The 27,055-nt window shown below is 46.1% G+C and overlaps 1 protein-coding gene across 1 annotated transcript; it reads right to left on the reverse strand.

Annotated features, from left to right (window-relative positions):
* Positions 1-2,634: 2,634 nt before the first annotated feature.
* NDUFB4 (NADH:ubiquinone oxidoreductase subunit B4) lies at positions 2,635-20,156 on the reverse strand. The gene is made up of 3 exons (XM_078656645.1): positions 19,908-20,156; positions 5,925-6,071; positions 2,635-2,788 (listed from the first exon to the last, which is right to left on the reverse strand). Exons 1-3 carry the CDS (start codon positions 20,139-20,141, stop codon positions 2,726-2,728), a joined length of 444 nt encoding a protein of 147 aa, XP_078512771.1. The 5' UTR covers positions 20,142-20,156; the 3' UTR covers positions 2,635-2,725.
* Between the last annotated feature and the right edge of the window lie 6,899 nt (positions 20,157-27,055).

The raw sequence follows: 27,055 nt of genomic DNA on the forward strand, positions 1-27,055 counted from the left end.
TGTAATTTTCTTTGGTAACAAAGTATCCGTTTTTTGTTTTATGTCAAACCCTGTGCAAACAGAAATGGGGAAATAATCTAATGTGCATGAAGATTTTTGCCCTCGAATAAACAGAGAGATAGCCGGTGCCTGCTCTTATATGCCCTCCTATAGGAACTTCGAAGAGATATTACTAAAGTAATTTTCTCAAAAAATCATACTACCTCAATTTCTTTTTACCTATAGAATTCTGAAAACGGTAGCTAAATCAAATTAAAATTGCTTAGCTTAGTATGGCATGAAAGGTGGATGGACACTGCCAAATGTCAATTTATAGTGCTAGACCACCCGTACTAGGAAGGTTTTGTTCCTTTAGTTTAAACCAAATAGTAGAATGGAACTACAGCAAGCTAGTATAGATACTTAAACTTATAACAATAACTGCAAATCTGATTTGAGAGTGCAAACGTATGTGAGAAATTCTAATAAATGGAAAAAACATTAATATGGAAAACCTCAAAGTAATCACGAAACCAGAATAAGAAAGAATGAAATCGTCCTGACAATTCCTCAGAAGGGAATAGTTCCTTGTAGGGGAACTGTTATCCCAGCAAGTTTACAAAATCATTTACCCCAAAAAACAATCTTGTTTTATCAAATTCTTAGATATGAAGGCTCCATTGGGAGAAAGCCTCTAGAGAGAAAAAGTAATAATAATAAAATTGTATAACACACAGAAGTGTCACAACTTTGGCTGTAGAATGTCATGCAATCAGTCTGAAAACTTGGCAGCTATGGAGTAGATACTTTGATATGGACTAACTCACTCAATCTGAGTCAATGTGTATGAACACTTTAATCTTTAATTGTAAGGCATTTCGTTTTGGATTAGCCTTGAAATGAACTTAAAACATTTTTTTTTGTTTTTTAAACAATGTTGATCTTTTCCTCTGCTTGTATAAATATTTACCTGATGAAAGGAAAAAAAGTTTTTCCTTATGAAGTTTTGGGGACATTTCCAAGGCATTTGATTACTTGAATGTGCTTCTAATCCTGTCGCCTCAGATAGTTAGAGGAACAAAGGAGTTGCAATTGCCTTGGTGTAAATCAGGTCTATTGAACTGCTCAACAATGACAAGGTGAGACTGCTTTATTTTCTTGTACCAACCAAAATAGACTGTAGACTTCTTCGGATTTCCCAATCTTCTTGTAGCTTTCACTTGTCAACGCTCTCGGCTCAGCTCAGCAATTTCAGTCCTACGCTGGCGATACACAACTACTTGAGAATGGTCGGCCAACTAGTGCACAAAAGCTTATTTCGCCACAATCTAGACTTCGGGGGTCATGTCTCACTGCAAGAATCAAGTGCCAAGCCTATTGCCGGTACGCTTCCGAGATTGGATTCTGCCTTGTTTCATAAGTCTGTAGAGTGTTGTGAGAGGTGTATAACGCAAAAATAGTTACTCTAACTATTGTTGTGAGATTTGTCTAAAAAAACATGGCAAAATCTTGTAAATCAAAAAAACAACCATCTGGGAAAAGGGTTGGGATTGACCACAGACTCCGTGCCCTGAGGCGAGTGCACAACAGCTGGTTTCAATCATACAAGAACATAGATTCTATCATTTGGAATACATGGTTCGGTGTAAACAAAAACCTGTCCGGGATGTTCCTTCACTGTTTAGTTACATCTAAATAACACAGAAGATACAAATCTGGGTGTTGAACACTGCTGGTTGTATTGCTAACTCAAAGTGGAATGATTCACGGTCATTGCTTTTGGGAGATGTTCAAGAAGTTGTTAACTCCAGCTAGAACAACATGCATGCACCAAGGGCCTTAGGAGTTGAGCTCATACTTTGGAGGTCAGGTGGCTAGGCAAGGTTGAAAGTGGAGAAAAAAGTGTGCCTCTATTAAAGCAACAGTTATCTGCAAGAGGATCTTTTAATCCCCCTTTGCTTTCAGCAGTCAGTGTAACAGTACCATGTTTCTGATCCAGGCCATAAGTGTGTGAACTCAGCTGAACAGACGTGGCTTGGTCTGGACTTTTGAAAATTCAACGCTGCCTTCAAGATTCGTTTCTTGCAATTCCTTTTTGCTCATCAGAGCGGTGCTGTGGTAACGGGCTTCACTGCACCTTACAATTTCTTGTGTAGGATTTAAAATGTGAACTTCAACCAAATAATTAATGTGGATAGGAATCCAGGGACTTATTTGCAGTGTGCTTCCCACATTACACATTATTGGGGAAAAAAACACTCCCATGTACAAGAGAAGGGATATTTCTGATATGTTTTATATGTATTTGTGGCAATATAACCATGATGAAGAACTGTCCTACTGCATACCATAAGTAATAAAGTGCAGTCTTTTTACACACCAGAAAGTAATATGCCATCGTCATACACTTGTCTTCTTAAAATATCAGGATTCAGACAAAAATATATCTGGTGGTTCACAAACCTCAAAGTGAATAGAAGCTCCTGCACGTTTACTCAGCGCTTTTTCATTTGATATGATTCATTTTATGCATGTACTCATAATAGCTGTAAAGAGTAATAACGAACCACAAATATATCAATAGAATGGGAGTAGTGAGAGTGGGAGAGTAGCTAACCTGTAGCCGCTCCAGAGGAAATGAAAGCAGACCCAATGTAACATAAATAGTGATATCCGTTTTATTGGAGAATTAAATGATCTAGTAAATACAACAGGCTTCATTAGGAGACAAGTCTGCAAAGTCAATTCAATAGGACAGGTTGAAGCGCCGCACGAGCTTGCCTTCCTGAATAAGCTTCTCTCTCTTGTCCTGTGGAAAAAAGAAAAAAGGGTTTTAAAAGTATTTTTGGCAAAGACTGAGAAAATGACTGAACTCCTACAAACTAATCGCTTATCCAATGCGACTCTGAGAACTGGTAATAAAGCGCCCTGAAGAGACCTCCTTTTGGAGGCGCTGTAGTATCAACTATGGGAAATATAAGGATTAATCCACACCAAGGACACACTCAAGCAGCAAAGTAACACGCGAGGTCACCATGGATTTGTTGATTTTTAACCCTATCGGGGTGTATGATAGACACTTGATTTGTGTGATGTCACCCCCTGTAGGAGTACACAAGGACCGTGTAATAATATCCAACTATGTTTTGATATACATGTCTAATGTGTAAATAAATAGGGTTTTGATTTATTCCAGGCAATGTCGCACTTTCGGCGAGGTACTTTCTATAACTAATGACATTAAGTATAAATTGTAAACCATGTTTGTTGCAAGTTTCAATAATATCAAGTCCATTCGTGTGGACTACAAGTTACATAAGGTTCAATCTTTCCCTGTAGAGATCCCTTTCCTAATGTTCTTCATGCTCGGAGTCCAGGTTCTTTAAGGTTATTTGCGTTCTCCCTCAACCTATATCTGAAGGGGCCGGAAGACATTGTATCGAAAACTTGAAATAACTGTTTCGGAGGTAGAAATTGCAACTTCCATCACAAACACAACGCCTTTAACAAGGGGGAAAAACATAACTCGTCCTCATGAACTCAATCTAAATCCAAATCCAAGACTAATGTGCTACAACATAAGAAAATCCATCACCACCTTGGACAAGATCCTTTGGTTAGCTGACCATTTCCTCACCACTGCTCATTACATTTCCATTCCAAAGGTTGAGACATTCAGCCTTGAATCAAGTTCAACCAAATCAGAGAGGAATCGAACATTAGCGAAGCCAATATACTTGGAATATTTAAGTCACTGTGTGCTGTGTGGTACTGGTGCTACGTTGTAGGATATGTGTGGATGCAGACAACACACATATGTACACAGATACCCAGGTAATGTTCGTAGAGTGGCATGTACACACATACAACAAATACAGGAACACATGCTATCAACAACACATGCAGTCACACAGACAGGTGGATGGGATGTTGTGAGTGGGTAACTCATATCAGATGTCACCTTAGACAGCCAAGTTTCTGCAGGACACAGACTACCTGGAACTGACCCTGTCCAATGACATCAGCTAGCTTTCTTATAGGAGGTCTTCACACAGCAATGCAAACTTCAGGTTATGCACATCTTGTAGGTAGGGATAGTAGAGTTACATCCGAGGGCTCCCATAAAACAGAGGTCTAGACCCAATAAATGCAGAGCCAACCATCAAGGAGCAGAGGACACACACAGGCTTCACCGGACATTAGTGAAAATGGCAAGTGACATTCGCTTTCACTCCACCCCTAAAGGAAGAAGCTGAAGACTGTCCGAATTAAACAAACGCAAAAAGAACAACTGATGGACAGAATGCAGAACAATGTCATATATTCACCCCAGTACAGAGATCTGGGCCTAAACCCATCGTTTTTTTGCTCACCGTGTCATTCTAGTTTGATAAGGGAGCATGGCTGTCACTTCTACTGTTCAACATTTATGTGCATCCTATGAAGCACGGCTGATCTTAAAAATATCTGCCGTAGTATCAAGTTTGCACAAAGCCAGTTTCTCTGCTGCTGGACATTGAGCACTGGAGAGACATGAATTACACTGCATCCTAGTAAAACACCAATAATGGCAATAGAGGCTCCCTCATCTCTCTGACCTGCAGATTTCCAGGCAGTGGGGTTGGGCCAGTAGAGTAAGTGTGAACCCGGCAGTCTGGATTTAGGTTTCAAGTGGCGAGCGTGGCAAGCATGGATTCTACTCCGTTTGATTCATGTGGAAACTATCATGGTTCTTTAGTTTCACTCAGAAGATTCAAGCCACCTTGGAAACAATACTGTCTTGAAAAGGCAGCGCATATCCGGGCATTTCTAAATACCAATTACTCAAGTTATGTGATGAAAATGGGGCAGCGCAAACTCTGTTGAAACTAAAATAATGGGTTCATATCACGACACCTCGCTCATGCATTGGGTGCCATTTGTGGAAGGCTTAAACTTTAAAACACTTCACGGGCCACAGCCATTTCCCAACGTGTTCACAGATTTTAAATGTACTGCTTTGCTGAGATAGGGCCTCATAAGACATCCCACGCTTCTTTTTCTCAGCTTTAAGAATTCAAACACGAGCCAACTATCTTTCTCACTCCGAGCCCCTAAACTGTGTAACTGAACACTACATGATCGTGCAGAAGTTGAGAACCATCGTTTTTTTGGTCGCGGTTTTCAAAAGATCGAGGTCTATACATCTGTTTAAATGAGATAACAGCTCCCCCGTGTGGCACTATCTAGTGTCAAATGTCTACTGCATCTTGTGTGATGGATAAAAAAGTGTTACATAATATGTATATATTAGGGGTGGGCATAAACTCAGGTATTCCATGTGGTATATTCACGCAGAATTACCTAAGAATTTAGCAAAATTACGCAGAATTACATGAGAAGAGTAATTCGGCATGTAGTGCTATTTCTTCATGCAAAACCACCCTGACGAGGATGCATTTTGCGTTAGGAAATTGCGCTAAATGCAACAGAACACACATAAGGAGCAGCCACTCACACTTGCTAAATATGCTCTTGGAGTAGGATTTGCTCCCAACTTACTACCGGCATTTGGCACTATGTTCTTAGTGCATAATCTAACCTTGCATTCAATGAGCACCCGAAGATGCATGTTGTGCTAAGAAAAAGTGCTAATTGCAGCAGAACACAAACAGCGAGCGTCCGCTAAATGTGCTTTTGTTGTAGGATTATTTCTCCCAAATTACTTAACTTCGAAAGCAGGAGTAATTGTGTATTTAATGGTAATTTTAGAATCAAAGAGTGATGCAGAAATACTGAAATTACTCCAAATACTCCGGCATAATCGAAAGCTCAGACCTGGTATATATATCAGAAGTACATAAATGTAAATTTTTGGAAAATAGTTCTCCAACATACAAAAATCACTTTACTGAACATTTACTTAATTCTTACAAAATGTGGGGGATGTTCCCATGCAGTCTTACCCTATCCGTTTTGAAGACATAGTACCAGAATATAAGAGGTCCGACACCCCACACTAAGCCAAGCAAGGAGGTTTTTGGAGTAGGCCTGAAATTTGGGTAGACATTCAATGTTCGGGCATGAGTCCAACGGGTCAAAGCGGGATCCTCCTACAACATGGAAATTCTGGGTTCAACATACACAGAAAGGTAGAGTTCGATACATTGCAGTTTGAAGAACCATAAAAAATAAACATTCAGTTGATGTTACGAAGCCAACGTTATATGCACACGAACAAACCCTGAAATCGGATTAAGTGCAGAAAATGAACCTTTGGATATTGGAAACGCATAATTATAGTAACCTCTTCCAATTACGGCAATAGGTTTCATTCTGGCGGCCTAATCGAAGTGTATGTCATATCAGGACAAACAAACTTGCATGCATCTATGTACAAATTAACACATTAAAAATGTATTTTTTTAAATTACATTTTTACAAAGAAAATCTAATATCTCAAAACACTTAACAAATTTCGATCAAAAACGTGTGGTTACCTGTCAGTGCCGCCATGCACACGTGCCATTTAAATCAAGAATGAAATGGCGAATATTTACCCGTGGTTTACAACTGAACCTATAAGTGGGTCTTACACAGTGGGCCGGATTACTATCACACGATACTAGTACTGATTGCATGGTAATTTATTAAATCCTACAATGACACCAAGCATTTTGGGTCGGTGAATTGCAGTAGTGGCAGCATGCTGTACGTGTACCTAACATATTAGATAAGACAACTTAAGCATGGAGAGGTGCAGTAGAAATAAAGCTGCTCGTCTGTCCCTTACTCTGGGTCTGTGTGCTCTACCAAGCATGAATGACGAGTCCATCTCAGTGGGTGAATGTCCCTGCTTCAGTCATCGATGTGCAACCTTAAGGCCACAGATTTCAGCCCCAACGGCTAAACACTCGTGATTCTTTAAGAGCATGCAGTCTACTAATCCCAGTGTCTGTGTCTTCTCTTTCAGTTGTCTGACACCCAAGCTGCATTTTCCTATTGTCCCAGTCACTATATCTTCCAAGTCTCAACAGCAATGTCTTACAATCCCAGGCCTAGTATTACCCTTCACAAGTGTCCACGCCCAATCCAAGCATCTATGTCCCGCCCTCCTATCGCGAATGTGTCCTTGACCAAGTGGCCATACTCTCCACTGCTCGTCACATTAGTGCAAGAGCACCATCTTAGTTGAGTGCTTCATCAACTGCACACATTGAGAAGGCAGAGTCTGTACCGTTCCCACCCCTACCTATAGAGATTATGTATCCCCTCTTCAGCCACAGACAGGTATCAGGATAGTGTGGGCCTTCACGTTTAAAATCCGTTTGAACCATCCTACTAGAACCAACTAACCATTTACATAGCACTATGTCACCCACAGGCTTTCAAGTACTTTTTTCAGTTTCCTTTTCCCTCTCAGAGCAAGTGAGTGTTGAACACATTCTTAAAGGGAAACAATGTTTGACAAAGCTTTCAAATTTCAGGAAGAGAGTTCCAGAGTGTGGAATCTTGAAGAGAAAATGTCTTTCTTCAGATACATTTTGCGAATAGATCTTAAAATTGTTTCCAGATTAAATATTCAAATAAGAATTTTTAACAATACAGGATTGGTGTACCCAGTTCCGGAGATATTGCCAGTTGATATTAGACTGGTCCCTCCGCCTTAAAGCCCAGGTCCCCCTTGATCCTAGTTCCAGTGCCTTCCTTGGGTGTCACCAGTAATATGGGTGAGCTTGCCACTGGAAAATATTGATTTCTACCAACATTTTCTAGGCTACCCTTGGGCAAACTGACTCACTAGTCCCAGCAGGCCCATTAAAAGCCAGATGAGCCTGGTACTATTAGCTGGACTCAAGTAAGTAACTATGAGAACTGAGTCACCAGCCAAAGAGTAGTGGCCTGGCACAAGGACATTACCACCAGGAAAGCACGAGAGCCATTGTTAGGTGGGGTCCTAAGAGTGCCGGTGCCCAAAGCTCTGCTCAGAAGATCACCGCTGGCGCCATTAAAGTTTAGCGCGCTGAATACTAAGGCTGCAGAGTGTTCAATCCACTTCATGCCTCCTTAATCCACTACCAGATGCTCCCTCCCCCTTGATCTCACTGTTGCAGGTTCCTGCTTTCTCTTTTTATGATTCTTTTTCCAACTTTCTCTTACTTCTTCTTTCCCTTTTGTACATTATTCAATGCCTTGTTCTCCAAAAAAGTCTGCTGAGGAAAAATAAGTGCTGGTTCCAAAAAATGAGAGCCGGTTTCCACTCAATTAAGCACTGTATTTGGGTAGTGGGTATTTGTAAGGCATATATAAGTATGGTCCAGGAACATTGCTTGGGCCAGTCTCTTTGCATCTGTGTCACTTGCCAAACGTTAAGACTCATTTGCAAGACTTTTTTGGCTCCAGCTAAAAACCTCTAAGCCCAGAGCACTTCCAAAGATCAAGCGCCATAAGAACAATGCCATAACATCAATGTTATCAGTAGCTAACAATGTATAATAATTTTAGGAGTCGTATCTCAGCCCCTGAAGATGCTAACACTTGGCTTTTTGTATACATCTTTAATTTTACCTATACTAGTTATGACTAACCTGTTAGTACTGAATAGATATTGATGTAACTGAGTTTTACTTGTCGTGTCATGCTGTATCAGACCTTCAGAACCCTCCAGCTCCGCAAATAAGTCTTCAGTACCCTGACAGAGTAAAGTGTTCACTGAGGGAAACTTCTTCCCAGGAACCCCCAAAAAGTTTGATGATTTCTATTCCTCGGCCCACTTAAATGGTTTTACTCCAACCAGTACATCTCTCAACATCTCTAGGGTGAGAAAGATTGTGAGAAGTTTATGAATGGCCAAAAACTATTGCGTTTTCTTGAGTTAAAAGATTGCCAAGAGTGGATATGCCCAGATCTGTCACCTCCGCGTGGGATTCATTCCCCACATAACATTATATCATTGCGGGGTAATGAATGAATGAATGAATACACACTTATATAGCGCATGGCTACCCAGGCCATCCCAGCGCTTTGGTGTGACACCTCGATTAGCAAGCACATCTCAGGAGAAAAGGAAAGTTTTCAGCTGTTTCCTGAAACTGAGGTAATTGGGTTCCAGGCGAATATGCTCAGGAATCCGGTTCCATAGTTTGACTGCATAGTATGAAAACCACCGACCTCCTGTTCGAACCCGCTTAATCATGGGCACTACGAGTAAATATTTGTGCACAGATCTCAGCAACCGGTTAGGATGATAAAGTTGAACCATCGCCTGGATCAGAGGGGAGCCTTTTACAAAGATGGCTTTGTGAACAATGCACATCGCATTGAAGCGGTTTCTGGCCTGAATGGGAAGCCAGTGCAAACCTATAAGAGCTGGTCTGGCCGAACTGCGTTTCGGGATGTTAAATAGTAGGCGGGCCGCACAGTTCTGAACAATTGGTAGTCTCTTGGTGGTTTCCTGGGAAGCACCAAGGTACACTGCGTTTGCATAGTCCAGTCGTGAGAGTATCAGCGCCTGGACCCGCACCCGTCTAGCGTCGATAGGAAGAAGAGGGAGAATCTTCCTTATCATCCTTAGTAGTCCATAGCAACTAGCTGCGACTTTATGAGCCTGTTCTTTCAGATCAAGCTTACCGTCCAGCCAGATTCCCAGACTCTTGATCATATTCTTTGGGGCAGATGGCGGGCCCAAACAACTAGGCCATGAAGAGTCAATGCTGATAGGGACAGTATGTTCCAGAAGCATTAGTTCTGCTTTAGCTCCATTTAGCTTCAAGAATGACTCATCCATCCATTCAGAGATCTTCCCCAAGCATGAAAGAAGACCAGGCTCTGACTTATCGTTCTGACTAAGGGAGACCACTAGCTGCATATCGTCGGCGTAAGTGACGATTTGGATCCCCGAAGGACATACCAAATCAGCTAATGAGCTCATGTAGATATTAAACATGGTGGGACTTAGTGATGATCCTTGGGGGACACCACACTGCAGAGGGATATACCCTGATGCAGCTTCGCCTTCATAAAAGCAGAAGCAGTGGTTATCAAGAAAGAACTGAAACCATTGCAGTGCAGTTCCTGCTACCCCGACCTCCCCAAGTCTCTAAATCATAAGTTGATAGCTGACAGCGTTGAAGGCTGCGCTGAGGTCCACCAATATCAGGGCAGTGCAGCCTCTGTTATCCATGATCTTCCTGGTCTCCTCTATTACTACTTTGAGGGCAGTCTTAGTGCCCTGTTGGCCTCTAAAGCCTGTCTGAGAGGGGTGCAGACATTTATTGTCTTCCAAAAATGAAGACAGAACCAAATTGACATGTTTTTCGGCCAACTTACTAATTGCAGGCAGCAGGGAGATGGGCCTATATTGGCCCAGTCCTCAGGGTCAAGATTCAACTTTTTTAAGAGTGCCTTGACCCTCGCCTGTTTCTAGAGAGGGGGCACCACTCCACTAAGGAGGGAAAAATTTACCACCTGGAGATACTATCTGAGGAATTAGAATTAGAATGGACGGAGGGGCAGGATCCGAAGGCGAGCCCGATTTCAATTGTCCAAGAAGTTCCTGCGTGGAGGATGCGGAGAGAAGCGGAAACTGATCCAGCAGAATTAACGGTTTCAAAATAGCACTATCATTAGTAGGGTTAGAATGAGAGAAAGTCTTATAAATCTTTTGTACTTTAGACAAAAAATATTCTGCAATTTCCGCACATCGCAGCTGAGGATTATTGAGGGCGGAAATGGGGCTAAGGAGTGTGAGAAGAGATTTTTTATTTAAAAAATGTTGCGAGGGGAATTAGCTGCAGAAACAATCTTCTCATGATAATACCTCGATTGAGCAGTCTAAGTTCTTTCTTGTACAGTTTAATTGCCTCTCTGTATTTAACTTTTTTTTCTGCAGCATAGTCCATTCTCCATTTCCTTCCAGTTTTTTGCACGATTGTTTGAATTCCCTCAAATTCTGGGAATACCAGGCTTTTTTGTTAATTCCCACTTGATGAAGGGATTCTTTCCTAGGGAGCACCGTGTCTAGTGAACATACAAGCCAATTGTTAAAGTTATTATTGGTAATAATAGGGTCGGCCTGGGGTAAGGGGACCGAATTATTTAACTCTGTAATCCACTTTCCTACCGATAATTTATGTGTATATGTAGGATTAAATAGATTTATGATTGCTATTTCATTTGTTTCTTACAGCTCAACAGTCAAATATCCGGCCATTTGTGCTTATAAATTTACAAGTGTGAACGGCTGTGCAACTCTGGCCCTGTTTTGCTATTTACTGCATTATAATGAGTTTAATGACATGCACTTTCTGAGGTCCCCAAGCATCAACTGCAGTAAGCGAGGAAGAGCTTCTGGCAAGATCACACATCAGTCTGCCTCCCTGTTAGACCTGGCATATCTTGGCATGATTACCCCAGACTTTTTGCCTCTACCTCCTTTGCTTTAAGATGCTTTGCCACTGCTGATCAGTTTCAAAGAAAGAGTGTTCCCTGTGTAAGGTGTAATGGTAATTTGTTGGCCATGATTGGTATGTTCGCCTTACTAGTAAAGTCCCTAGTGTTGAGCACTGTGTATGCCAGGGCTAGTAATGCAAAGGTGCGCGGAGAAGGGAACTCAGGCCTGCAGTGTAGGGCCTGCACACAGTTTGCTAAGTTAGCATGTTGTCCTCACAAGTGCAACCACTTGTCAGGCCTTACTTTCCCTTTTGCGTACACAGTGGGCACCCCTGTGGTAGGTCCAGGGTAACTCCTGGGCAGGGTGCAGCGTAAGTAAAAGGCAGGACATATACTGAGGTGTGTGCTATGTCTGGACAGTAAAAAACACTCCATTTCGGTTTTCACTGGTGAAAGGCCATCCTGCCCAAAGGACAGAATAGGGAGGCTGGGTATTGTGTTTTGTTAGCCTAGTTTTCTATAAGTTTAAAATGGAGAGGTGAAGTTTAGAATGTATGAACTCGCAGTGTCATAAAACCACTTTCATAGAAAGATGGGTTGTCACTGTGTGTTCAGAAACCACTCTTTTAGAAAGTGGCTGAGTTTTGTGCTTTAAGCAGTTCTGTGTCTCTGCTGAATGTGGATTGACTGTCTGGATCTGAGAGGTGAGATGAGCTGGGGGAGGTCTTGACCCATGAAGGAGCTGAGATGGCACCAGGCTGACCTGCATCTGGAGAGTAGGCGGAAGAGAAGCCCCGGGAGCTGAAGAGGCCTGGGTTGGTGCTATAAAACAATTAACCCGTCTTCTGCTGAGTGATTAAGGATCCAGACCCCCAGTATCAAAGGGGTAAAGGTGACACTGGGAGGGAAACACCCAGAACTGATTTAGGCAGGGGTCAGGGACCCCTGAGCACAGCGAACTTCAAAGACATTTAGGGGCATAACTATGAGAGCTGAGACTCCTGAAAGTTGGAATTGAAATGGATTGAGACTGAAAAGGTATGGACCCATTTTGTAGTCAAGAGGAACCTCTGCTAAGGAAGGAACAACTGAAAAGACTGCGGGGAAGGACCAACCCTTGCTTCATGACCTGGGGCTGGTCTGCAGTTTTGTGTTTTAACCAAGGAAGAGGCTGTTGGGACTGTGCTTTGTCAGGTAGGTCCCCCTGCTTGAAGAAGACTGATTTGTGCTGTGTCTTGTTACCCCAAGGGCCCGAGGTGAGCTGGCTCCCTGTATGGAAACACAGGAACATAAAAGTTTACGGAGGAGTTTCAAGCGACGCGTTGGGCGCATGTTGTGGCAGCTCGAGACCCTCGGAAGGTGTGCCCTGTGATCTTGGACACACGGAGAAGTGAGACTCGGATGCGCTGGGTGCATGTCGTGGTGCTCAGGAGGCGTTGGTGAAGAGTGCCTGGTCAGCGTGTGAATCGGAGGTGAAGGGAGTCTCGGACGCACAGGGTGCGTGTCATGATGCACAGGAGGCATTGGTGGGGAGCGCCTGGTCAATGTGTGCATAGGAAGTGGAGTGAATGTCGGACGTGCAGTGTGCATGTCTGGGTGCACCGGAGGCGCTGGCGATGAGAGCCTGGTCATCGAATGCACCGGAGAAGTGAGGCTCGGACACGGTGAGCGTGCCGTGTGCGGCCAATGGCGTTGGCGAAGAGCGCCTGGATATCGGGGCACCAGAGTTGGAGTAAGTCTCAGTGAAGCAGTGCATGCTTTGGTGCAACCTGGGACTGTGTAGGTGATCGGCTGATCATCGTGTGCACCGGAAGAAAGTTAGTCTCTGCAGCGCGGTGTGCGTGTCTTGGTGCCAACTGAGACAGCAGAAAGGAGTGCCTGGTGAATATGCATTCGGAGTGGGCGTGAAGTCCCATCAGCATTGTGTGTGTCGCTTCGTGCCAGAGGAGACCCGGAGGGTGCTGTGGTGAACGCACACCTGGAGTAACGTAATCCCAGAGGTGTGGCGAACGCATGCCCTGCGGCCGCCTGAGAGCTTCCTAACAGTCGCTGCCCAGACTGGCAGCCCCGGAGGAGCGGAGCTGCCAGGAGGCGCCGCTGAGGCCCATTGAGAAAGTTCTGCACTAAAGGCCCCGTTTGCTGAAGGAGGAGGAGAGTGGGGTCGAGCCCCCCCAGGTAACGTGGATCACTACCTGGGCGGGGTGCAGGCTCGGAGGGACACTCTCTTGGCCTCTCAGTCCTTCTGGCGACGTGAGCTTTTGCTTCGACTCAGATTGGGACCCGTACTGACCAAAGGAGTGGCAGTACTGGGGCAAGAGTGAGAAGCTGTACTTTATGTCATCATGGATACGTGTGGAAGGCAACTGATATCGAAGGGGCGGATTGTTGTAATACACATTGCCAATATTGCTGCTAACCAACTGCTGGACTGTCTTAGGAAGCCTGACATTATTTCTGCATAATGAAGTACACGATTGTGTACATTGCATTATTCCTTAATTGCAAAGTACAGGATTGTAGCGGCCCACATTGCATTATTTCTTCAGTGCAAAGTACATGATTGTAGTTACGCATTGCATTATTCCTTAATTGCAAAGTACATGATTGTAGCGGTGTGCATTGTATTATTTCTCCCTTTGCAAGGTGCCGGGGTGTATCGTTACGCATTGTATTATTTCTCCTTTGCCCAGCACAGGATTGTATTGTTACGCAGTGCACTATTGTTTGTCCATTGCAACATGTGTGATTCTAGCATTGCGACCAGCATAGCATTTTTAAAGCAATGGTTGGGATTTGAACCTACCAGCCAGCCGGTATGAATATTAACCTTTATTAAATGTTGGCTTTTGTGTTGTGTGGTCTGATCGTATATCTTTTAAAATAAAGTTTATGTTTGTTTTATCAAACTCGCGTTGAGGCCATTTGTGGCGTCACCAGTGGGTTGCTGTGAGTGTGGTTGCACATACTGTACACTCGTGCCTTGGAGATAGGCCAGGCATCTGAGGGGGAGAGCAGGGCTATCTCAAAACGATGTCCTTACTTGGCCCAACGTTGAGTGAGGAGTCCCGGGTCTCCCATTTAGTGACAGTGGTGCGGGACTGGGACTCCGCCCTCCAACACTCCCGTACTGTCTGCTGATCCCGTTGATCACCCTGGGCATTCCCCCAAAAATAATGCCTCCTGACACATTCACACCCCTCAACGAAATGGACTTCACAACATGCTTAAAGCATTGAAACCATCACAACTTCATCGACCCTTTACCGCCAAATGTCTTCAAGGAGGTCAAATCCTTTATTCTCTCTGTATGAAGCAAGATCGTAAACTCCTCACTCTGTTAAGGCACCTACCCTCACTGCCTAAAAGTAGGACAGGTAACCCCAATTTTGAAAAAATGAACAGCTGATTCTTTAGACCTCAATAACTACAGCACAAGCTCCAACATTCCCACTATAGTGAAACATTTGTCCATATCCAACTCTGCTACCACATAGATAATTTCTAACTTGACCAATGCCAATTCGGCTATCGTCAAGGTTACAGCACAGAATCCGCAATCACTCACATAGTGAATTAAGTTTTTAAAATGCTGTACCAGAATGAATCATGTCTCCTTATCCTACTTGACTTCTAGTCTGTGTTCGACACTGTCAAACACGACCACCTACTAAAACTATTTTAACGGAGGATGGGTCTATCAGGGTCTGTCCTTCACTGGATTATCTAATTCCTCCACAACAGAACCCAAAGAGTCAAGTCGAAATAAATCCCTGTCCAAGCCCACTGCGGTCACCACTGGGGTCCCACAAGGATACGCTCGCTCACCCATTCCCTTCAACCTATTCTTGGAACCGTAGCAGACGCCTTGATATCTTCTAACGTCTAACATACTTTATTGCATGTATGCAGATGACACTCAACTGTATCTGAAAATCACCTCCCAAGATTACTTCATGTCCCTCAATACTATTCTACAAAATACTCAAAACTGGCTTACTTGTAATCACCTCAAACTGAATGCCACCAAAACAGAATTCTTCCTCATAACCCTACCCCTACCACCACTCCACCACTCCACCCCCCCCACCCCCCCTCCCCCCACAACACCACAATCTCAAGATCGGCCTATGGATGAAGCATCTAACAGCCTTCAACTGCTCTCCTCACATCGTAGACTCTGCAAGATCCTTGGGAATTACCATAGACAAATAGCAGGACATGCAGAATCACATCAGCTCTACCAAAGGAGCGAATTATCAGAAAAGCAAAGGAAACTAAAACCCTTTCTTCCCCAGGACGACTTTAAATCTGCGGCACAAGATCTCGTATTACCTAAACTGGACTACGGAAATGTTACGCTTACAGGCTTTCCTAATTATAAGCTGGCCCCTCTCAGGTTCTCCCTTAACTCTGCTACCAGACTCATCACTGGAACAAAAAGAAACAAGCACATCTCCCTAGGCCTGAAATTATTGAATAGGCTCCCTTATGAGGAAAGAATTCTAAACTAAACAATGCTTGCATGACGCATAAAGCCTTACATTTCAATACCCCTATGTATTTGGCACAAAAACGATAACTACTGGGTGGAATCAGAACATCGCGCAGTACCAGCTCCCTGGTGCTCAAACCACAGAATTTCCTTAAAATAAAATAAAAAACATACAACAGGGCCATCTCGGGTATCGCCCCAAAAATGGTGCACTCTCTACCTCCAGAAATTTATTTGATTCTGTCTACCGCTTCCTGAAAAAACAAAAAGTGAAAACACTACTGATTAACATATTTTTGCCCTAAGATCACTCCTGTTGCGTTCACAAACATCGATGACTAGGACTCATTTGCTGACCATGACCATTTTATTACAGACTTCCTATGGAGGTCAAAAAATGTCAACCTGTTGAGCTCTTTGTTTTGCATCTTTTTTGTATTAGTGGACTGTTTTCTTTTATCTCCTAATTATCTTGTTTGTCCCATAATGTAAAGCGCTCCGATACCCTGATGGATCATATTCGCACTGTAGAAAACCGTTATAAATCAATAAAACCCATTCAGCCAATCTTGTTCACCTTTGACAATAGGCTATAGACTTTATTTAGTTTTCAGCTCTGCCTTTACTCACACAGCAAAATTGCCTTTCTGCATTCTTTGCTCTCTGCCCTCCTCTAAGTCTTCCTAGCTGCACTTATGGTTGCTCACGCTGATTTATCGCGGCTGCCTATGAACTCTTCATGGTCTTCAGCTCTTTCTTTGCTCTTCTCACGGCAGCATGTGTGTTCTGGAATCATTTAGATGCCCAAGGTGCATGCAATGTCAGACCATCAGTCTATTAATTCCAGACTGTGCCTTTTTATGTCCCGTTTGAGATCTATGGTAACACTTTGCATGGATGCGGAGGCATTGTGGCAGCTGATTCCTGGCTCTCAATCATTAGCCCAGTCGTTTCTCTCTCAGTATTACTCCCTTCAAAGGAGTTTCATCTTCTATGCTCTCCGAGATCCCCAGGCATTGCGCCATATGGCTGCAGTTTGATGCTGACAGCAGACACTATGTTCTTTGGTCTCCAGTCCTGCCATGCTTTCATGCTGCGATTACTACTTGTGATAGGTTTCTTTTGGTGCAGTCAGTGATGGGCTGACCACTGACCTCATGCCCTGCTAATCTTCAGATATCTATGCTCTCCTACCTTAATTCTTCTCTTGTGAACTACACTGTTATGTGCTCTTGGAGATCTCCAGGCAGCAACCTTTTATAGTTTACTGAAGTAACAATAATGCGCCTGCGTCAAGCATAATGTTGTCATCACTGAAGTCACTTCAGTTGTCACTGATGTTTTCAATGATGTCACAGAACATGTAATGAGTATTGCAATATGGGAGGTCATAAACAGTTGTTTCTGAGTTTTTATTATGCAAAGTAGCAATATAAAGTCGATGTCATTTTAAGTAAGACTGACCTACTAACTTTATCAAAGAGTCAGTACATCATTTTGGATTGGAGCCGGGCAGACAGTTTTGGATTGGAGCGGGGCAGACTGTTTTGGATTGGAGAGGGGCAGGGTGGAGCGGGCAGATTGTTTTGGGCTGGAGGGGGGCAGAATGGAGTGGGGAGAGTGTTTTGGATTGGAGTGGGACATATTGTTTTCAACTGGGGTGAATTGGAGTGGAGCAGATTGGAGTGGAGCTTTGCCGCCTTAACACAGGCACTGACACGGCTGGACTCTGTTTCAATAGTTTCCTTTTACAAAAGGCTCTGACGTGTTTCAGCAGTTTGAGATATATATATATATATATATATATATATATATATAGAGAGAGAGAGAGATAGAGAGAGAACTGGGCTATTCCCACGTTTTAGGCGGAGAGCAGCTCCTGTATATGGAACACTATTCATCATCACCGGCACTCTAAAATTGCTCAACTCAAATGTCTGTTTTTCTAGCAGTTTTCAAGCATAGGATTACCATAGTGCCATCCACTCCGAGCTAGAGAAGTGACAAAGTCCTTTGGCATTTTTACCGCAAAGTCTTAAGGATAGGATTAGCTACTGCCATCCACGGCGAGCCGCAAAATTGCAAAAGCCTTTTACAAATCCAGGCATAGTATTACAGCTTTCAATTGGTAAAATATACAAGCCAAATTGGAATGAACAAAGCAGTCACTGACATGGCTTTGACCAGACACAAGGGAACATCCAATATAAGTCAAAGCAATACCCTTTCAGGCTGAGAGTGCTAGATAAAACATTCAGAAAAGGTAGTAGGGAACTCTGGGCAGATCACAAGTTTTAGGTGGACAGCAACTTACTTTTCAGCTCGGTGCGGATGCCACTGCACTAACTAATTCTATGCTTAAAGGCCATCGTAAAAGTCGGAAAGGGCTTTGTCACTTTTCTACCTCAGCGTGGATAGCACTATGCTAATCCTATACTTAAAACACTGCTAGAAAAACAGACATTATAGGTGAGCAGATTTTGAGTGTAGGTGGTGTGGTGTTGTAGAGTGTTCCATATAAAGGAGCTGCTCTCCACCCAAAACCTAGGAACTAACCAGGAGTTCCAAGTTCCCTACTTCTTTTTTCACATAATGTATGCAGCGCTCTAAGCCTGAAAAGGGTGAGGGGGAAGAGAAAGAGAATACACACACACACTATCTCTCGTACAAACTGTGTGTGCGTGGTACCTTCATGCAGGGCATGAATGAGCTGAACATTTGGCCCAATTTATACCACAATTCTGGAACTTGAGACTTGCGTCAGAGTTCAGCCTGTCTAAGGAAAACCTAGGCTGTTCATGAACTTTTTCATCAACTCTCTCAGCCCAGGTAGTGCATCCAACCAACTCCCTCTTCCATTGTCTTTTCCTTCATCTGCTCATATTTGCCACCAGTCTAATCAGCTAGCCACTTACAATAAGTGCTAAGTAGCAAATTTTTGCTTGCATCAGCACTTTAAAAGCAATTAAACAGCAGTTTCAAAATCCTTCGTTTTTCTATGCATAAGGCCAGATCACTAGGTGAAAGCGTGCCTATTCTGCTGCAACTGAAAGAGATTTGGGAGTTCCTAAAACAAAAGTTATCCTTTCATGTGTTTACAGTCTGCATACACTGTTCTCGACTCTGGATTCCATTTGAATTAGTACTGTACTTTAATATGACTATCACAATGTTTTTCAGATTTCTGGCTGTGTAGTTTGATTACATAAAGCATACATAAACATGCAATAGCTTAAAGACACCGTTTGTAGCCTGATTGCGCATAGTTTGTTGAATAAAAGAATAATCTACATCTGCAGGTCTTTTTTCTTTTAAATACATGTTGGTGACTTAAAAGGCGATCTCCGTAAAAAGTCACCACACTTCATATGTGGCCTTCAGAACTAAACACAGAAATCCACGTGTGGTATCCTGACCACGACACACTAGACGTGATTTACAAAACTCAACACAATCCACCACATGAGGCGACCAGAACAAGATACAATAAGCCAGTTGGCACCTCCAAACCTGGAGCCAACACACTAGAGGTGGCTCCGATAATTCATCAAAATACGCCGAATGTGGAATCTACACTTACAAACAATCTAATATGAGAGCTTCAAGATAGTCCAGGATATGGAAACCTCGCAGTGCTGGTGGCGGGCTAGAATAGCGTGCGGGCTGCTTTATGCCAGTGTATGAAGGGAAGTGTATCCAGCGAACACAGGCTGTATTACATGCTGGTACTTGTAAGCCATTCTTATGAAGGGATAAACCTGAACTGGACTGATAACTTTAGAGTTCTGTGTTGTACAGGAACATTGGTTTGCTGCACCGCCTTGCTCTGGTTGTGCTCTGCAAATACGTGTACAATGGGTCCATATAAATTAACCCTACCAAATTCCCAAGTCCATATATGCGGTACTTCTCCAGTGGGGGTTCGCTTTGAATTCTGGGACTTGTAGTCTTCTTAATATCATTATAAAACATTAATACAAATCCCAGAATTCAAAAGGAAAAATCCTGGCCGGCAGCAGCACATGGACCTGGGATTAACACCCCCACCCCTGGGTGCTGCACTCACAATCAGGTGCCTGCGGTGAGGGTCGTTTAACTGCAGCTGGTACTGCCGTTTCATCTGGGCCCTGAGGGCCAGCCGCTCCTCCTGCGCCCTTCGCTGCTCTGGGGTCACCTCGTAGTACTCCGCCGGGTCCAGGGTCTGTGGCATAGAAGCCAACGACGAGGGCTTGTAGGTCGCCATCTTGCGGGCGCTGTGACCTGGGACAGGCGAAACTGACAGCGGCTGAGGACTGCGCATGCGTCAGTCAATCTCCGGCCTCTCATGTAGCATATGCGCATGCGTCGGAGGCGCGAGCGAATTTGCAAAGTCAAACCCTTTAGCTACGACAACTGCGCTCCTTTCAATACCGCACTTGCGCTGAGTTTACGCCGCTTAGGGCATTCTTCAAGGCTACGTGTGTTTCCAGTAAGCTACGCGTGGCTGCTAGGCCATGGAAACAGACATAGGACTTACAAACAAGGTTACTGGGGACAGGACAGAAGCAGAACTCGGCATATTAACAACGCGACCATGAACCTCTGCGGCTGACATTTACCTGAGTCCCTGTTACCTCGACAGTCTTTACAGCCATAAAGCCTGTCATTTTGGTCATGTCACATATTATCTCTGGGTAAGATGAGGGATAAGTGTGTGTTACAACTGGTCCACTTCTCCAGCTCAGATTTGATTCATTCGTCCATACTTGCACTCAGTGGTCGAAGTGGGGGAAAAAAAAGTAGGGGAACTGTGGGTGGAGAATCAGGGGGCGGGAATAACCGAAGAATGAATCAGTGGGCGGAGTCAGGGGCGTGACTAGAAATAGCAAAACATACCAATTTTTACTGTACGTTTAGCATTTCACTGACCAGTTACAGCTTATAACGTTATTTAATTAAAACAATGGATAAACATGTTTGATGTTTAATTCAGGAAAAAGCAAACACTCATAGGGAATACAGGTTTATGTAAAGCGTGTGAAATATAACCAGGAACAACATGTTACCTTAATGCTTTTACTCAATGTTCAGAAATCCATGATTATTTTTTGTCTCAAACATTGAGGTCATGAATACAGGGCTCCTCCTGTACACATGTGTTAAGCAGGGCTCAGAAGAGAAAGGAACTCTTCAGGAGAATCTAGACTCACGGAAACCCACAAAGGCTCCTTCATATTCATGTCGCCAGCTAGCTGCTCAATCATAATATAGCAAAAAGAACAACTGAATGCAGAACAATATCATACATTCACCCCAGTACAGAGATCTGGGCCTAAATCCATTGTTTCTTTGCTCACCATGCCATTCCAGTTTGGACCCAGCCATATGCAAATCAGTCTAGATTCTGCACCCAATGGGAACAGTCCTGCCCCCTCCCTTCTCCTGCCCCCGTCACCGCTCCTGCCCCCGTCACCGCTCCTGCCCCGTCACTTAAACTGCCCCCGTCACTTCTCCTGCCCCCGTCACTTCTCCTGTCCCTTCACTTCTCCTGTCCCTTCACTTCTCCTGTCCCGTCACTTCTCCTGTCCCCGTCACTTCTCCTGTCCCCGTCACTTCTCCTGTCCCCGTCACTTCTCCTTCTCCTGTCCCGTCACTTCTCCTGCCCCTTCACTTCTCCTGCCCCTTCACTTCTCCTGTCCCTTCACTTCTCCTGTCCCGTCACTTCTCCTGTCCCGTCACTTCTCCTGTCCCGTCACTTCTCCTGTCCCGTCACTTCTCCTGCCCCGCCACTTCTCCTGCCACATCACTTCTCCTTCTCCTGTCCCGTCACTTCTTCTCCTGTCCCGTCACTTCTCCTTCTCCAGTCCCGTCACTTCTCCTGTCCCGTCACTTCTCCTGCTCCTGTCCCGTCACTTCTCCCGTCACTTCTCCTGTCCCGTCACTTCTCCGTCTCCTGTCCCGTCACTTCTCTGTCTCCTGTCCCTTCACTTCTCCGTCTCCTGTCCCTTCACTTTTCCTATCCCCGTCACTTCTCCTGTCCCCGTCACTTCTCCTGCCCCCGTCACTTCTCCTGTCCCGTCACTTCTCCCGTCACTGCTCCTGTCCCGTCACTTCTCCTGTCCCGTCACTTCTCCGTCTCCTGTCCCGTCACTTCTCCGTCTCCTGTCCCTTCACTTCTCCGTCTCCTGTCCCTTCACTTTTCCTGTCCCCCGTCACTTCTCCTGTCCCCGTCACTTCTCCTGCCCCCGTCACTTCTCCTGCCCCCATCACTTTTCCTGTCCCGTCACTTCTCCTGTCCTGTCACTTCTCCCGTCACTTCTCCTGTCCCGTCACTTCTCCGTCTCCTGTCCCGTCACTTCTCCGTCTCCTGTCCCTTCACTTTTACTGTCGCTTCACTTTTACTGTCCCTTCACTTTTACTGTCCCTTCACTTTTACTGTCCCTTCACTTCTCCTGTCCCTTCACTTCTCCTGTCCCTTCACTTCTGCCCCGTTCACTGCTCCTGCCCCCGTCACTTCTCCTTCTCCTGTCCCTGTCACTTCTCCTTCTCCTGTCCCTTCACTTCACTTCTCCTTCTCCTGTCCCTTCACTTCACTTCTCCTTCTCCTGTCCCTTCACTTCACTTCTCCTTCTCCTGTCCCTTCACTTCATTTCTCCTTCTCCTGTCCCTTCACTTCACTTCTCCTTCTCCTGTCCCTTCACTTCTCCTGTCCCCGTCACTCTTCGAGTGGAGGATGGGCACATTTACTTATTTTGCTTGGTGTGCATCAGAGGTTTACTGCAAAATGGGGGGCATTCTAATTTTCTGACTACTCCCTTTGTTGGATGGAGCAGTGAAGGCCGCTCTTTTAGGGAGTGCAAAGCACACTCTCATCACGTGCTGCTTGCCATTATAAGTGTAGTTCAAAGTTCGGGACATTTTGATGTTCTGGCTTCTCCTCTGAGCAGAGCCTCACACCTTAAAGGCCACAGGATCGCAGAGGAGGGCTTAACATCTCGCAGAGGAGGGCTTAACATCTCGTTGTCCTCCAGTTAAAGGGATCTGGCAGTTTAAAGGAAAACCCCGTTCTCTTTATCACACCTCATGCAGATCTCACTGGCATATCCTAAAGGCAGGCAGCGGGCAGGCGCATTGTCATTCCAAAGGGGATAATCAGCCTCAATCGGAATGACAATGGGCCTGCCCTCGGTCTGTGCGAGCTCAGGGAGGGGCTGCTGCAGGCTCTGGAGTTAAACAGAGAAGTGCGAGCAGCCCCTGGAAGCAGAAAAAAAAGTTATCGTTTTTAGTTAGTAGGACTATTCTCTCCGTCCCGGGATGCTTTTTTCAAAGAAAGAAGTAGGGGAACGGGCTGAAATTATTTTTAGAAGTAGGGCACGCCGTGCTCTTCAGTCCCCGCCCACTTCTACCGCTGCTTGCACTTGATAAAGCACCTCGTAAAAAATTGTCCCCTTCTCCACTCACATTGTTTGACTGAATGGTTTCTCCTCAGAGAGGCCAGTTTGACCACTTGGTGTCTCTGTGTTTTTTAATTTTGTTTCCTCTCCCAGATGTACCAGAAATAATTGTAATCCAACATGAGATGTAAAATGAAGAAAATAATTTTCCAAATAACAACAGCGGGGTCTAGGGACGGGTTATGTTGCTCGAGGTTGGAGGCTGTATGTGAGGTTAGTCTGAGGTCGATGGTGGGCTATATCCACCAGTAAGTGGAGGGGAGGGAAGTGTTATGACAGTCCCATCAGCAGGATTTGACACTCAGAAGAGGTCACTGTGAGCGTTCAGGCCCTAGTGTGAGCAGTGCTGAAGTGCGAACTCATGGGAGGGGGAAGGTGTTACTGGGGCAGGACCTGCTCTGGCTGGTTTGAGTCAGTTCTCTTGCATCTTGTATCTGGAGGGGAGGGGTATTAGACGTATCCCCCCCGGAAGGCCTGATATCGAACAGCAGCAGTGAGCTGCTCCTTTCCACAGTCCTCTAAAAGTTATCGTCTCTGGTCCAGTCACTCCTCGAAAGTGAGGGGGAAGACTACCCCCCCTCAACCCTACCTTAAAAAGCAAGACTAAAACAAAGCCGAGTATACAGCCAGGAACTGACCCCAATAAGCTTAGAGTGACAGCCACCCCTTCACGAAAAAGAACCCAAGAGTGTTCCCTCGCCCCCCAGGGGTGCACCCCGGAAGCTGGACACCATTGCTACAGAAACTCCGACTCCGTATCTTTATTTAGGAATGAGGATGCCTCTCTGTGATAGGAGCCTACAGTAGGCCAACCTACCATTCAAGAAGTGTCTGGGTGAGACTGGAAGGGGGAAGGGTATGCGCAAACATATGTGTTGTGATTGTCACGCTCCCCTCCCTGTCACATGTTCCACAGGTAATGCTTTTTGCCTTCTGTCCCTCGCCTACTAGCACTTTCACATTTGTCATGTCTTCCTCCTGTCAGCAGAGCCCCCGGTAGAAGATGTTTGTCGGTCTCCATTAAAGTCCAGAGAACATTTTTCAAAACAACATGTCATAAAGTAAACAGCTTTTTTTGTTGTTGCAGATTTATATAGCACAAACTTGACCCAAATGTATTGATTGAATGAACGAAACACCATTTGTAGAGCGCGTGGTTACCCGGAGGCATCCCAGCGCTAGCAGGTACAGAGCTAAAGCTACAGCAGGATCATTTGGGGAAGAACCAGGTTTTTAGCCCCTTACGGAACACAGAGTAGCTGGATTCCATTCGAAGCAGGAGGGTGTTGGACACGGCCTCGTGGCGTGGTCCGACCCCGTCCGCATGGAGGGCCCGGGACGACATCGGCCCTCCATTCACCGACTATCGACCCCCCTGACACGCACATTCACGAACCATCGGCGCGAGCAGCCTCCCGGGCCACCTACAGCTCTCCCCCTCCCTGGTACCCCGGCAGGACCTGCTCGCCAACGCTGCCAGCCTGGCACCCTGACCAGGCCACCCTTTCCGGCCCGACTCCATCTTGGGACCCTCACGCCCTGAACACGTGGCCGCAGCCATCCCGGGCCCGGCCCCAGCGAAGCCCAGACATCGAGGCACCAGGATCCTCCCAGGTGGTAAAGTGGCCACTTGACCAGACCCCGGAGGAGGAGAGTCTCGATGGGCCTTCCACCGCCCCCGGACGCCTGGTATCGATCACTCTCCCGGCTCCCTGGGCGCTGGCTCCGCCCCCCTGCTGGGTGTCTGGACACCTTCATCCCGGCCCCTCTGACCCCCAGGCGCCAGGGTCCGGACATCAAAGCCCTCCAGTCCTATATCTGGGCCAGCCCCGGATCAAGACGGCAGTTGTATCTGGAGTCGAAGCCCTGCTGACCTCGTCGCGGCTGATCCTGATCTTAACTCCTGCACCTGGAACTCTCTTCGAGGCCCTGCTGACGCTGTCGCGGCCTGTCCAAGCTGAACTATCTTCGAGGCCCTGCTGACGCTGTCGCGGCCTGTCCAAGCTGAACCACCTTCGAGGCCCTGCTGACGCTGTCGCGGCCTGTCCAAGCTGAACTATCTTCGAGGCCCTGCTGACGCTGTCGCGGCCTGTCCAAGCTGAACCACCTTCGAGGCCCTGCTGACGCTGTCGCGGCCTGTCCAAGCTGAACTATCTTCGAGGCCCTGCTGACGCTGTCGCGGCCTGTCCAAGCTGAACCACCTTCGAGGCCCTGCTGACGCTGTCGCGGCCTGAACCCTTGAACTATCCACGCACCAGTCGGTGCCAAGACTGTCCCGCTACCCCCTTTCCCCCGAGACCACGACATTACGGATCCCTCGATCCTTGCCGCTACCCTGCCAAGAACTTGCTTTGAGTACTTATATAAAGATTCTTGTGAACATCCTTCCTGTGTGGTGTCTATCTGTAAGTAATGTGATTGCTCTGCTGTTACGATTGTAGGAGAGGAGCCTCGCCAAGGAGGCCTCCCTACGGCGCTCGGCCTATTCCATACAGAGAGGTGGGCCTCGGGGCGGACAGTCAGACACCTTCTGTCTCCCCTGGGGTCGCCTTTCCAACATTGGTGGCAAGCGACGGGATCCGAGCCCACGCAAATCGTACAGCGAGTAACACGTCACTACTGACAGAGACCCACAGCCACGATGACTACTAAGGAAGCCGGAACGACCGCAGAATTCCAGAAAGACCTGTTAGAGGAGTATACCCATAAAGAACTTAAACAATTTTGCAAAGACTTGGGTATCGCTACCACTGGACTAAGTACAAAGGACGATTTCAAAGAAGCGCTGCAAACCTGGGTGGAGTCCAGAGAAACCCCACCCCAAACGAACGATGACATTGTCTGAGAAGTACCCGTGAGTACCGTCATAGCCCCCATAGAGGAAAGAACCGCCAACCGGGACCCGGGCCTCTCCCACGAAGATGCCCGGGAGCGAGAGAGGAGTCGGCTCCATGAACTAGAGTTAGCCCGACTCCGGCTGGACGGAGAACTCCAATTAGCAGAAAAGAAAATGGCCCTTGAACAACTGCGATTAGAGGGAGATCTGGAAGAGAGGCGGCGGCAAAGAGAATTGGAAGAAAAAAAACTCGCGTACGAACACGAGCGTGGCCTTAAAGAACTCGAAATCAAAGCCAAACTCGAAGAAGCTGGCGCCACGGTAGCCCGGAACCCCTCACCTCCTGCCGACCCAAAGGTCCACATCCCGAAGGATATCGTCAAGGAGTACTACAAGAATGACGATATCCAGCAATGGTTCAAGGCGTACGAGGTTGCCATGACCGCGCACCGCATTCCGCGATCAGACTGGGGTGCCGGTTTATGGGGGAGGTTCGTCAGCGAAGGAAGAGACACCCTGCTGGAGCTGGCCGACGACGTAATGTCCTCCTATGACCACATGAAGGACGCCCTGCTTGTCCGGTATGGCCTCACCCCCGAGATGTACCGGCAGAGATTCAGAGACTGCAAGAAAATCCCCGGTACCACGTGGGTCGAGTACGTGAACTTTTATAGCAGGGCCCTGGAAGGATGGATAAAGGGCAGCAAAGTGTCCACCTACGAGCAGCTGTTCGACCTCATCGTTTGGGAGCACCTCTCCAACAACTGCTTCGTCGAGCTCCGACAGCATCTACTCGACAGCAAGCTAACCGAGCCCCGGAAACTCGCCGTCGAGGCAGATCGATGGGTGAGCACCCGGGTCCCCCGAACACCGATAGGAGAACCCGGTCAGGGCGGCCGGGGGCACCCCCGCCAGCGGGGAGGCGGAGGAGGACAGAACCCGAGC

Source organism: Lissotriton helveticus, chromosome 8 (genome assembly GCF_964261635.1).
Source record: "Lissotriton helveticus chromosome 8, aLisHel1.1, whole genome shotgun sequence".
Lineage (NCBI taxonomy): Eukaryota > Metazoa > Chordata > Amphibia > Caudata > Salamandridae > Lissotriton > Lissotriton helveticus.

Excerpts from the sequence above, each read along its gene's own strand:
- NDUFB4 (XM_078656645.1), bottom strand. The coding sequence starts at position 20,141 with ATGCGCAGTCCTCAGCCGCTGTCAGTTTCGCCTGTCCCAGGTCACAGC. Across the intron at positions 6,072-19,907 it reads CTCACCGCAGGCACCTGATT|GAGGATCCCGCTTTGACCCG; the intron begins GTGAGTGCAGCA and ends TCCATGTTGTAG. Across the intron at positions 2,789-5,924 it reads ATGTCTTCAAAACGGATAGG|GACAAGAGAGAGAAGCTTAT; the intron begins GTAAGACTGCAT and ends TTTTTTCCACAG.